We start from the raw sequence: 14,332 nt of genomic DNA on the forward strand, positions 1-14,332 counted from the left end.
CATCAGTAGCAAATCTGTATTATAACATTCATACACAGAACTGCCTTAAAGTCAAAGTAGCTGCTGAGATATTGACCACATTTGTGTGCTTAAGTTGCAGTGCTTACAGAAAACATCAAGGTCCTGCCTTCCCTACACATACCCAGATTATTATCTGTTATCAACTGTGGTCTGCCCCCACCACTTGTTCTCCTATCATATTTCAGTTCAACTGAAGTTATTTGGACAAGAGACCAGAGACAATGTAGACGAACTAGTCTTCAAATTATATCCTCTACTACCTTCAACTGGAAAATGAAGTCCTAATCCTAATTATGAAGTAAATTTGCCTAGATTTCACTCGAGAAAATTCAGATGCATTCAAAGATACTGTTGGATAATCAGAGATCATCTTATGTTATATATATTGGCTGAACTCCTAAGTTTATCAGCTGTATTTAAATATTTTAACATAATAAGTTCTTATATAGAGAAAATAGCATAATGAAAGAAAATTATACCAACATCAGGTTATAGGGCTTGTTCTATAAACAAATACCAAAAGGCCACAATGTTTTTGAAAAGTAAAATACACTTAATCGACACATTATAATCATGCTACCCATTTTCTTTTTAGAAAGCTAAAGACCTTTGTTAGCCTTTTCTTGGAGACTTTGACAAAAATTCGGAATTTTCACACATTAACATAATCTGTTTTCTGACAAGAAATTAACATAACTGATTTGAAAGTGAGTTTTCAACTGTAAACTATTTAAAATATATGACAGTCATGTTCATTTAAAATAAAACCAAAGACAACACATTTTTGTTTCAAAAATAGTAACAACCTAAACTTAATTATACTTTGCTTCAATTCATTCCAAAAGGACAATCAATCTTCATAAAATTCAATTAAAAATGAATAATTATGAAATAATTCTATTGCAATGCTGTGTTTTTCTCCTAAGGAGTTAGGCATCAGAAAATAAAGATGGAGCTGAGGACAGGGATAGGGAAAGGTGTGGGGACAAGGTCAAGAACAGAAGTAGAGTTAAGACAGAGAGGGAGGTTACTATCGCATAGCACCTTTGTGTAGAGCACAGGAGTGCGGGGGGAGGGGGACAAAGTTTAAAATGGTTACATTTTAAGAGCAAAATCAGAAGATCACAAACAGAATCTCTTACCCTGAAAAACTCTTTGGTGGATCCAGAGTCTAATGTTCCATAAGCAATTTCTGTTTGCTTAGAAAGATCCTCAGCACTTTCGATGGGAGACACCATCCTCTCTACAGTCAGGAAGGCAGCTAAGTTAGCCGTGTAGGAGGAGATTATGATCAGGGTAAAGAACCACCACACACCTCCAACAATGCGCCCAGAGAGGGATCTAATAACAAGTATGAAATGGATTTGTAAAGTGAAATGAATGACCTAATTAAAAAAAAACAAGTTAGCAGTATTATGCAAATATTGACTTATATGGGAATATTTAACTTTATACTTTTCAATATATCTGCTAGTTAATAAAACTGGAAACTATTAAGCATTCTGGGGAAGGAGTACAGATAAGCTGAATTTAATGAGATACCCAGAGGCCAAAACTTCAGATTCTTCAGATTCTTTCATAGTAATAATGCCCAAATTGTTTATGGTATGAAATCTCATAACGAAGCAATTTCAAGACATGTGCAAATAATCCATCCAATTCTCATACTACTATCCATTCATGACATAAGCAGACACGAACAAGAGAATTTAAGATCACTCACAAAATTCGCAATAATGTTGAAAAACAATATCAAATATTAAAAATAAAAGAAGGTGAACCACAGATGTAGTTTTAAACTGATGAAACCCTCCTGGTAATTCGGCCAATGAAGTTCCCAAACCCTCAAAAAGGGCTAAAATTTCATTGAGGGTTGTGTGTGCAAAAACATAGGTTTTAGATACAGTGCAGGATAGAAAATGGAAAAAAATGATATTACAAACAAAGGTATGACACAAAATATAATTCTTAATGAATAAAAATCTGATGCTTCATGGCATGGACTGCTACGACCCTGTTCCTTTGTGCCTCCTGCTTAAGAAAAAAAGAAAACTCAAGGAAAATGAAATTAGAACATTTAAAAGTTTGCCAAAATACAAATTTCTAATTTGCAATATAATAAAATAAAAATATTTTAGCCATAAATTCCTATTTAAAATACTTTTTAAAAGCTTAATAGATTCCTAATAATTAACTTTAAACCCTCAATAGATAAGCATAGATATAGAAATAGATATTTATCATATTATTTTGAAAGATTTTATGGGATTCTACATATAAAGGGATTTAAGTAATATTAACAATCCAAAATAATACTTTTTTTGTTAATAACTTCATGTCTAACAATTAAACTTGTTACAGCAAAGATGTAACATTTCTAAAAAGTTAAATTATGAACATTTGGTAATTTATGGCCTAAAACAGACCTCCTGATATTTAACAGTAAGAAATAAACCTTTTGATGAAACACAGATACTATATCAAATCATTGGGTAATATTTGTAGAATAAACTACTCTAGCAGTCAAGAAAGAGTGAGGAACTAATTTAAAAGTAAATTTTTTTTAAAGACAAGACCATCTGTTGCCAAAGGATAAGAGTGAGCAAGCAATGAAAAACAAACAGTATAAATAAGAGCCTTTATCACACACAGTCTCTGAGAGATGCAAAGAATTAAATAAATATGACAGGATGGAAAAAGTTAACTTCTCTTATATTCTGTAAAGGACATTAAACACATTTTAAATTTAAGTAACCTCTTGTGTAGACACAGCCACTCTCAAAACGTTCACTATTTATTCCATAAAAATGAAAGGTATAATTATATGACATGTACCCCATATTTAAGAGGGCAGTTGAGATCCCTTAAAACAAAATTGACTTCACGGTAATTGCTTTGACACTATACGCTGCATAGTAATTGGTAATATATTTGAGAATCATTTTTATAAGTAATTCTTTTCCACTTGTGAAATAAACACAAGTTAAAGACATAAGTTGCTTTCAGTTCCAGTGCTTATGTCAGATTTAATAGCTGAAATATGCCAATTTATTTAAAGTTTTATAAGATACCTCAAAAAATGTATTGAACTTATACAACATTCAAAGCAGAAAATTCTTGAGCAGCTTATTATTTACTTGTAAATGTTTTCAAAGGATCAATTAATGTTCTGAAAGAATTCCCAAGAAATTGTTTGTGGAGGAGGCAAATGCAATTTATGTTTTAGGGTGACAGACAAAAATGGTTTCTGTAAAAAAAAAAGTAAAACAAAACAAAACAAAACTAAAAGCAACCTTCACCTCTCTGCATCTGCCCTAAAGAAGCAAATAGACATACGTATTCTATCATTTCCTTTAAATCTCTATTAAATAATTATTTTAAGAATGGTATTTTTATTCATTTTAATCCTTTTGAGATATTGGGGATAAAAACAGAGGCAAGCAGGAGAATAAAAGTCAACTTACAGCCTTTTACTCTTCCAATTTCTGTGGTTCTAGTCTTCGGAAAACTATAGTTAATACATTCTAAACTTAATTTCAGACAAATGACCAATTCAGTTCAATAAATCGTTCCAGATTAAAATTTAAATGTTCTATTAATATTAACAATATAGTTCCACATAATATTTTACTTGAAAAGAAGTGATAAATATCTTTGAAGATATTTAAAGAGCATTTCAAAGTGATCTGTGCATTTCATGCATCATCATCATCATCATCATTAGATACAAGGCTTTTCTATTCTTCTTTTCTACACTGGGGTCACCACCATTACATTGCAAAAAAAGTAGTTTGGTTTGTTTAAAAAAATCATTAAATTCTCCAATATCGTCCAATATGTTCAATTTTTAAATGCACATATAACACAGAATGAAAGATATGTACACTTAAAATTTTTTAATAAAGCAAATTTTTGTTCACATATACTCTGTGGCAAAAAAATAAATCAGTTGATAGCAAGAAAAAATATTCTATATAAAATCTTAGCAGGACATAAAAATTATTGCATGTGAAATTGTAGTAAGTCATGACTCATGAATGAAATCAAGAGCACAGAAAAAAAGGCCATATTTTAGGAAATAGGCTCATTGAAATTTAGACGTTATCTGTATGTGATGGTGGACACTGGGGTAAAACAGATTATGAAAGGTGCCTGTGCTTCAGTCCCTAAATATATGTTTTCTGGGCCTTGATAAGCACTGGACACCAAAACAAATAACTTCAGAGCCATGATGCGTGAGGATCGCAAACCTAAGGATCGACATATGGGAATCTGGATCAATATGTTTTACTTTATAATGAACCTCATATGCTTCTCCTTACTTATTCAAAAGGCAGAGCATAGTTTATGTTATCCTAGGAAAATTGCCTTATATCTCAGGAAGAAAGTAGTTTTATACTTCAGTAGCTTTCTTACCAAAGATGAATAATTTTATTATTATTTATGGACCAGAGTATTCTCAGAAATCTCCATTTGGTTAGGATTTTCTCCCTCATTATTAAAAAATTCTCTTTATGTCTTTAACTTAAATCAGATAAACTAAATATAAAACTATGAATCTTATATATTTTGTCAGAGGTCACCATAATTATATATTATTTTATATACAATTATTCTATATTTCTATATTATTCTATATCATTATATATTAAAGTTATTACACATATATGCCATGTAAATACCACTGGCATATTTCTATTTTAGAGCAGTTCCATAATGTCACAGGGAATTTTATGGAATTAAGATTTGTTAAAGTCCAAATAATTCTTAACAATGTGTCCTACTAACAGAGAACTAAACCACTAATAATTTCTACATACAAGATATATTTAATTGATCTCACTGGGTGGAATATACAAAAAAAGACTGCAAGAAGGTACATATATTTTGAGTGTCTCACATAGTTTTCTGAAATTAATCACTTATCTCCAAAGTGCTCAAAAAATAACAATATAATGAAATAGCATTAGAAAAGTCACCCCTTTTACTAGTCATTAAAATATCCCATAGAATCAAAGGAGGGTAATCAAACCTAGATTAAAATGTGCCAGAAGATAAATAAATTTGGCTTTAAATGTGAAAAGAATCACATTAGAAAAAGTATAATTTATTCTTCTTAAGCACCAGATATGGCTATCATTCTTATTCATGTATGTCACATGAACAAAGGCAAAATGTATTTTGTGACATATTTGTTATATTTAGGGATTCTAATGCAGGAATTAATATATCATAATGAGACTAAAGGTGCATAAATTTATTCCATTATGTGTGTGAATTACTATTCATTATGGCACAAGCCTTTGTAATGAATCAATCATTATTATTACCCAGCCATGTATTTCTATGTACTTGGGAAATAGGTTATTGTATATTCCTTTTAATCCAATGACCTAACCTTTAAAAAAAAAACAAATTTTATAATACCTTTATGATACCATTTGCATGAGCTAATAATGGGAAAATAAAAGAGATGGGATGTGTGCCAATGAAGTTTTGTAAACAAGTTTTTGTTTTTGTAGTTAATAAGTAATGTTGCCCATTTTCCCATATACAGGTCTGTGGATCAACACACAGATGACTGTAAAATGAGAATATGCAGCAAAAACACGGTACCCCTCCAAGAAGGCATGGAATGATAGGAACCTTATGCATTTTATAGCCTCTCCATGGTGTGTATAATTTCACCAGGAAATATATGCTCAACATTCAAAGAACATTGCTCAAATATTTCACAGGCTTATGCCGATGGTAAAAGCCTGTCCTTAAGAGTCTCAAACTGCTTGGACAGGTAGTCGGCAGCTGTTTACTTCTTTAAGTGAATTCATAAACACCATGAATATCCACTTGAGACCTAAAATGCACAAAGTTGAAGCAGGTGAGTGACCAACCTTGGCGAAATATCGCATCCTTGCTGCATAAAGGCACCCAAGGAAAACCAGAGACTATTAAAAATCCCAAATTCATTAGTTGATTCACTACTTTGTGTTTCTCTTCCATCTTCAAACTCCTCAGTGTGCCACTCGTAGGGGCTAAATCTGCTGACCAGGAATAAAACTACACTGACCCCAATGTAGGCAAAAACAATGCACATCCAGATCTCATAGGCTAAAGGATCAAGAAATGAAAACACTCCTGGTTTGGACTTCTGAGGCTTCTTGATCATGATAGATATCCCGAGGCTCATAAAGGGCTTTGAGAAGTCAATCACCTCTTCTCTCACAAGGGTAATAGTTAATGGAGCAATTGCAATGTCAGCTTTCTGTAAGGGAAACAAATGAAAGTAATAGTACCTGGAGTCATGGTCAAAAAGGAATCATGCTTACAGTATTGGATCAAAAGGGAAGGAAAGGAAATAAGGGAAATGTCAATAATTATTTCCCTGGTAATGTCCCAGTAAAGAATAAGCAAACAAACAAAAAACCAATCTGTTCTCCAAATATCCCTCCTTTTTATAAATACACAGTACACCCATCTGACTTAATTTTTATAATTACGTCCCTACACTGCGTCTATGCCTTTGCTGCCTCTGAACAATGCATATGGCCCATAGGCCTCAAGACAGATAGAAGGCCTATCTCATTTAGTGTGCGTGTGTGCTTCTGACTTCATTCTTAATCTTCAGATGTTCACAAGGAAATAGAATAATATTCTTAAGTAATGTGGGAAACCAACAACCTCAGATATAGGCACTTTGCAGGGAAGGGAGGCATTCTGTCAACAAAAGTTCACTTGAATGACTTTATTTGGGAGAAGAGCTATACTTACCCCATATACAAGTTCTCCAACCATCCCATTCCAAATTTTCGTGTCAGCATCCCTGGCCCCATACTTGCCATCCCCAACAATTGTCAACTTGTACTTGAACCCACAATGTTTGGCGATTTCTGCAGCCAAGTCAACACAGTAGCCCTCATAACGCTCATTGCCTTCAAGCATTTCATGATTTTTCTTCATCATAACATATGGAGATTCCTATATGGAAAGACAGTGCTTTCATTGATAAAAATAGCTGTGTAACTACTCTCACTGAATCAAGTCTTGTGGTTTAATTATTACCTGTTAGCCAGGGAAATTATAGAATATAAATGGCGGACAATAGTAGCAAAAAATATTTAAGCGTGATACTTTTGGAAAAAGGTTATCAAACGTCTACCGTTATAGTTTATTAATATGGTTTGTACTAGCCATACAAAAGTAAATAAGAACTAAAAGCACAAACTGTTGGCTTGTCCCCTTGTCATGCTTGTTAACTCCTAGAACTTAGAGGGGAATTATGCTGCTCAACATCTGTTTTATTCAACTCTGGATCCACCATGCTCTTATGTTAAGGTTATGCTGTCCTCAAGAAACAGCATTCACCCAAAACTCTGTGTACTGTTTCTTCAAGGGTGAGGTTCATGGGGAAATGAGGCTCATGGTCAGTGATGCACAGACTAAAACAATCACTGGCATGGTCATGTGCTGATGCCACCCTCTGACATTTCATGTCTCACTTCATCTATGAGATATTCTATCCTAGAATAATATTACAAGGATAGAGAGCAGCTTCCCCCTGTAAACATAACAAAAAGGAGGTATGAAAATGATTCAAAATAGCCCAATATCCTCCCCTGGAAAGTGGCACCAAGCATATTTGGGGGCTCAGGGATACAGTTCCTCTCAATGGCATGATTAAGGCAAAATCCCTCAAATGTCTAGCTTCCTTACCCTTATTAATATATTTCCAAATGCCAATGTTTTTATCCAGATCTCTTATTTTATTAACCTATCTATGTTTTTCTTCTCAATATTGTCAGAATAATGAATCCCACAAGTTTACTATATCACTGCTTAATAAAACAAAATACAACTGTTTTGTCATAAAACCATGTACTATTAGTGAACCCCATTTCCTCCATTTCATTTCACCAACAGCTTGTCACGAGGATCTACATCTTCCTTCCATCTATCCAAAGCCTAGATGTTCAAGATTCAGTTCAGTTTTGTCTCATTCATTCAGCACTGGCTCTGTGCTAACGACTGTGTTGAGTTTGGGGGTTTAAAAAAAGGGAGATTATCTTTATCTTTAAGAATTTCATCTTATATTATAAAGAAAAAGATATTGACACTGCTACTAGACCATGTAACAAATGTAAAAAGAGAATATACCCACAACTGCATGGGAAGTGAAAGGTAAAGCACTTGAGGAAATACAAGGAATGCTCTTCAAGACTTTCCCGAGTCGTTCACACTTAGTGATGCACCACTGTATGAATTACCCATCAAGCTAAATTTCAGTATTGAAGAGGATAGGAAATATTTTGAATGCTTTACTTAATGCCTGTGTAGTCCTTTTGACAGAGTAAATATGCTATACGTGATTAAAATGGTGCCAAAGCAGCACTGCATTAGTTATCCTCAAATGCAAACAGCAATTCTAGTTGGCAGATGTTTTCCATAAGAAAAACTAAAGTAAAGCATAGGCATCTGTAGCTAATTACCAAAATTGTAGTGACAACAACAGTCTTATTCTCGAGCCCAGAGGTATCGTTTCCAGAGGGGAGCTCAGTAAGGGTAACAACCATTTTGTCTACTTCACTCCAGTATCCAATCTGAAAAAGGTTACAGAAAGGCACATGGATAAGTGATCTTTCTATTAGCCAAGAATTTAACAATTTCAAACTCATGTCTGCATCCAAAATTACATCTACATTAACTAGGCTTCTTCTAAACAGACATGTGTCTGATATATGTGACTCTGATAGAAATAGGGCTTATATAAACAATGAAACAAAAACAATTCTTAAAAACAGCCTGTTTCTTCATGTTCGCTTCTCATATTTTCCCAGGGTAATCTGTTTGGGAGTGATCGTATAGAAATAGAAATAAAATCCAAGCAATGACACTGTATCCATAACAGTTAAAAGGAAGGTGTTGAGCTAAAACGTTAACGCATATTTGCACCAGCTATGTTTTGTCTTCTGAACCATAAACTGTCAGCGATAGCTCTTTCTCTTCTCATTAAACTTCTTATACCTTGATAGAAAAAAATACATATAAAGAGTTCTATTCACAGTTGTTTAAAGATTACATTTCAGTGTTACTTACCAGAAAGGAATTGATTATATTTAGGAAACAAAACATTTTAAAATACATCTGTTTCTGGAAGTAGTTAAACTCTACCTACGTGAATACACTTTTCCAGGACTCTTCGGAAGAAGAGGTGATGGGTAATTAACTCACCTCCTCACAGAGAGAAAACTGCCTTTAGATCCCTAATGATTTACCTTCCGGGGCCCATTAGTTTTGAGTTCCATGATGTTAATTGTATAGTTTATTCTTTTTCCATTCTGGTCAAACTTTATATTTCCTGAGAGACCTTCAACCTGAACCTAATGAGGAAATGGGAAAGCATCACAGTTATCAATTTACTTCAAGCAAAGATACAAACGGGGTACAGATTACTCTCACTGGGCTCCAGTCGAGAAAACTACATTTATAAGGTTGTTTTTCACTCTTCAACCTACCTTTGTGCAGTCAGGAAATACTATTCACTTTATATTACACATAACAAGGAGACTAATGTAGTAGAAAACTACAGTGTTCGTTGTTAACTCACATTCATAATCATTTTGAGTGACTAACCTGTTTGAGGGCCCTTTCTATTTCTACGCCTTGTCCCCAGGGGACTGCTGGGTTTGCCAGACAGTCTCCCGCGTTTCCCCTTCGGGAGATTTCAATTCTCTGCTTCCGTAGGTTGCGGAAAGCTTCAGTCATCACTTGAACAGCGTCGTAGGTCAGAGCAGAAGTATACTGAAAAGCATCACACACACTTCATAAGAATGGGAAAAAAATTCCAAGGTTCACTGCACACTGGCCATCTAGACTGCAGCCGGCCACCATACAATACCAGTTCACAGTCCAAGAACTTAGAAACCATTCCTGCATCTAGAAGTCTAAGAATCTAATAGAGGTAATACGGAATATTGGGACTATAGAGTGTGTTCTTGACCATAAGTATCTCCCGTTATGTTAACGTCTCAGTTATTTCAGGTGACAACTTTCAAAATTGTGTCTTTTCTTTCCTAACGAATTTCTTTTTACAGCATCACTCTATGGCCTGATTTGGGGATATAGGAAATGATCAAATTAACAAATAAATATCCTACCACTAACGAAAGGTACATTTGACAATAGGGAAAGAATATTGATTAGTTTAAGTGTCTAATTCTACCTCAGTGATGCTCCCATAGATCTGCAATAGTCTTTGCAATGTTTGTTTTTAAGATCCCCTCAGTGATTATGGTAATCAAATAGAACCACCACATTTCATAATTTCTATGTCCCCTTCATGCCTCAACAGTTTATGGTAAGATTGGTTCCAAACTTATGGTATTCAGATCCCAGTAGGACAGCAGTATTATTACAGGATCTGGGGGCCAAATGGAAAAAAAAAAAAGGTATTAATTGTGCTAAGCATTGTCAGTGGCTAAATCAGTATTACTTGATGCATGTATATATACCTCCATCTATCAAATGTATCATGCTACTATTGTTAATGATAAACCATATTTTAACACAACAGCTTTAATGAATGCTGAGGAAATTTCTGCTATTAAGTATTTTTCAATCTGTAAGTAACAAAAGTATAGTGAATCTGGGTAAAAAACACAGTATCATACTGAATTTGAGATACAAAAATTCTTGACCACAAGTCCCAAATGGGTACTTAGTATTTCCAAGTAATCCCCCTCACTTCTTTAGTAAATTAGTTCCTCCACTCTCTCAAAATTATTATTTTATACCTTCTCTTCTCTAATATCCACAGCTATGCATCTTGCCTTACATGTCACTGAAAAAATAGAAGCCATAAGACAGAAAACTTTTATCTTTCAACCATAAAACTGCCAAGAGCACACATTCTCTGTGACATCTATTGTAAAGATTTAGAAGGAAGGAAAGAATTCAGGCAAGGGGTTCAGAGATCTTGACATGGACCCTGGGACTCTTTATAGGACTTATATTCTCTTCCAGTCCAGTGAAAAGGTTATATAAACAGATAACTGCAATCTACCTATTACAGTGTTATAAATTGGTCTGATGGTGGATAGATGTCTGTCTGGTTTATCCTTTTAAATGAGAGATATTACAATAAGGCAAATGAAAAATAGTTTATGTCATATGAATCATCGCCTTCATGCATCCAGAAATTTCTTGAGCCTCCATTTTTTTAAATGAGAAAATGGCAGTGTGAGGTTATCAGTCATTCAATCTTTGCGTGAATTAGTTTAGGTGAATTGTTTTCATTTGATCATACAAATGAACCAAATTTAATGGGAAAGTTGGTAGGAAGAAGAAAAAGAGAAAATGGTTTGGAGGCCATGTGCTCTGTGACTGAGTGCTATAAACTATAATAAGATATTCATATTTACCTCTAGGTTTTCTTACTTATTTCTTCTCATGTGATACCTGTTAAACAATGTCATTGCAGGCCTATCTGTGAGTCCTTTACATATTTAGATGATCTTCTGGATGCTTGTACTTGAGTTTCTTACAAATATCTGATCAGCTATACAGATCTAAATAAAACCCATCACCATTTTTTCCAAAAATCTGCAACCTTTTTCTTCAAACTGTACATGTGAGGAATTAGCAAAATATAGTATGTAAGAGGTCCAACTAGATTTAGAATCCACCTAAATTTCTGACAGTAGAGGAAGTTTAATACTATACTTTCTGCCTTAAGAAAGTATTATGCAGCCATTAAAAAGTGACACTAATGAAGGTTATATAACAATATGAATGTCAATTATAAAATTAGTGAAAATATTACTACAACTAAATTTTTTAAAAACCCTTCATTGATAAATGAGAATGATTAAAAAATAGTAATATACCTTCAACAAATAAGGGAAAGAAAAATAAGCAAAATGATTATAATAATAGGAAACATATTATTGTATTTATTTTCCAAGTGTTCTAGAATATTCATGGACTCTTTTAAGAAAACCTGTATTATATCAAAGCACTGTTTTATATCATATCTACTTAAGCAAAGACCTGGAGAAATAAGATAACACACCAGAATTTATCTGGCATACATATATATTTGTTTCTATTCTCCTAGAGGAAAAAAAAAAATGATTAATTTGCCTTCTTCTACATCAGTTAGTTCATTGACAGTGTGATTCTTAAAATAAAGTCTAGGTCACTGAATAGGAAACAGAGCTAAATTGAATAAATCGGATGTGTAAAAAAAGAAGTATTGCAACGTCTATTAAAAAGTTACGATAATAGTTAAAAGCCAAAATCTTCTTTGAGTCAGCTTGCTCACATTACTATGAGAAATCTATAAAGTCATCTGCTAAATGCTTTAGAGGTCTATAGATGTTGGTGAACTACATTAAAAAATAATATTAGGTTGAATGAACTAAAAGCATTTAGGTCTGTGCAGCATGTTACAATTATGATTCAGAGCATGAGCATACTAAGAAGAGAAAATCCTTTCAACCTTTTTCAAATGTCCAAATTTAATCAAGTCTCCAGCCTATTATCATTCTTAATTAAAAGTCACAATCATAGAAACACAATTCTGGACTGAGAGAAAATAAACAGACACTGTCTCCAGAGTTCCTTTTTGTTTATGTGCCACATATGTGGCTCGTTTATTTTTCTAAACAAGTATATTCATATTTTTGATTGGATTGTTAGATATTTCAGTTTTATTCTACCATTCACTAAACTAGGTGCAAATTAATTTGAAGGGAACATGATGCCAATGTAACTATCTCCTTCCTTGAAAACAAATGCATCATCTCTGCCCCGGTGTTTATGTTCTGTGAAATCCCTCAGCTGAGTTGGAAATTTATAATTCAGTGGGGGCCATTATGTTTTGCAGCACTCATATCACAATTGCATCATATCCACACTTTAAAGAAGAAATTTGGGAAACGTTTTTATGGTCCATTTTCCAAATGCACTTTTTATTCCATTTTAAATTAGATTTATTGAGACTTATTTTTCAAATATAAAATGAAATACACATTTTAAACATGTTTGTTATGCCCAATAGTCATCAGACATTATTCAATAATACATTACCATAATCACTGGGACCAGAAAACGGTTTTCTGACAGTTGAAAAAGAGGGAATAAAAAGAAGTTCTATGTACATTTAGAATTCAATGAACATACAAAAAGGATAAATAGGCTATAATATAACATTTTATGGGTCATTATTATGATAGCACCTCCTCCTAAACATGTTATCTGCACTGTGCTAAAACAAACAAAACAATTATTCCAAGAAAAAGTACTAGGCTTTAGGTATAATGAAAGTGTTAGAAACCTTGCTATGAATGGTCATTTCTGAAATTTTCCTTGACATTTGAAATTGGATTGTATATAGTTTAGAAAGCATTGAATGGAACATCGGAAGACAGAGCCTAAGTCCTGATTTTATCATTTACTACTCAGTTGTCTTGGGCAAGTTAAGAAAAGTAAGAGTGTCCAAGGTTTCTTACCAATGAAATAAGGAAAGCAATGTCTCTCTTATGTCATAGTAGTATTGGAAAAGCTCATGAGGGAGAAAGAATTCATGTCGACCTAGTTCTCTACATGCCAAACCTGAGCTGAGTGGTTTCCTAGCAAGTCCTTTTTAAAAAGTCGATGCAACAAATATTTTTATTTCAGTTTTAGAGATGAAGATTTCAAGTTAACATGTTATATTTTTCCCAGGGTCACAAATAAGGCAGGTGGAGTTTGAATTCAGATCTCTGTGTTTCTGGAGCAATGACGGTGCTCAACCAGCCTGGTTTGGTGATAGCATCCCCATTTTAAGCAGAAAGTCTGCAATCCCAGGAAACTCCTCAGTACCAAGCACACTGGGACAGTGGGTCCCCTTGTTTGGCAAACACCACATCAAATGAGTAGAGTTATAGGAAATGAGAAGCCAGGTGAATTATAAAATGTGCTAAAAAATACAAGTTATTAATCAGTGTGTTTGCTTTCTTTTTTCCTTGTATTACTATCTGTCCGGGTATAAAACTAGCTTGTTTTGATGTTTTGAAAACCACTATCCTAATCTACAAAAGAGTCCATGATTCATTAAGTTCAGAAAATTATTCTCACATTGGCGTATTAAAAGCCCTGAGAAATCCGGCAGTGACAATCCCAGTTTAGCTTTGTCTGAAGAACATTCATTGTCCAAACAAATTACCATTTAAAAAATTTCCTTAACACCAATTATTTTCCATAAAAATAATGTCTTGTGTAACATACTTTGGGCTATTAAAAGTTTTATGGCATGAAAAATTTTATATACTAATTT

At 33.5% G+C, this 14,332-nt stretch overlaps 1 protein-coding gene across 5 annotated transcripts in view; it reads right to left on the minus strand.

Annotated features, from left to right (window-relative positions):
• The window catches only part of GRIA2 (glutamate ionotropic receptor AMPA type subunit 2), a 159,272-nt gene that overhangs the window by 28,629 nt on the left and 116,311 nt on the right, over positions 1-14,332 (minus strand). For all 5 annotated transcript variants that reach the window (XM_015084768.3, XM_053216802.1, XM_053216803.1 and 2 more), the window contains exons 7-12: positions 9,649-9,816; positions 9,291-9,395; positions 8,505-8,615; positions 6,790-6,996; positions 5,913-6,283; positions 1,164-1,362 (exon numbers count right to left, since the gene is read on the minus strand). In XM_015084768.3, the coding sequence (XP_014940254.1) occupies positions 1,164-1,362; positions 5,913-6,283; positions 6,790-6,996; positions 8,505-8,615; positions 9,291-9,395; positions 9,649-9,816 (1,161 nt within the window). The remainder of the gene's footprint in view (positions 1-1,163; positions 1,363-5,912; positions 6,284-6,789; positions 6,997-8,504; positions 8,616-9,290; positions 9,396-9,648; positions 9,817-14,332) is intronic.

The sequence above is a fragment of the Acinonyx jubatus genome, chromosome B1 (genome assembly GCF_027475565.1).
Source record: "Acinonyx jubatus isolate Ajub_Pintada_27869175 chromosome B1, VMU_Ajub_asm_v1.0, whole genome shotgun sequence".
NCBI lineage: Eukaryota > Metazoa > Chordata > Mammalia > Carnivora > Felidae > Acinonyx > Acinonyx jubatus.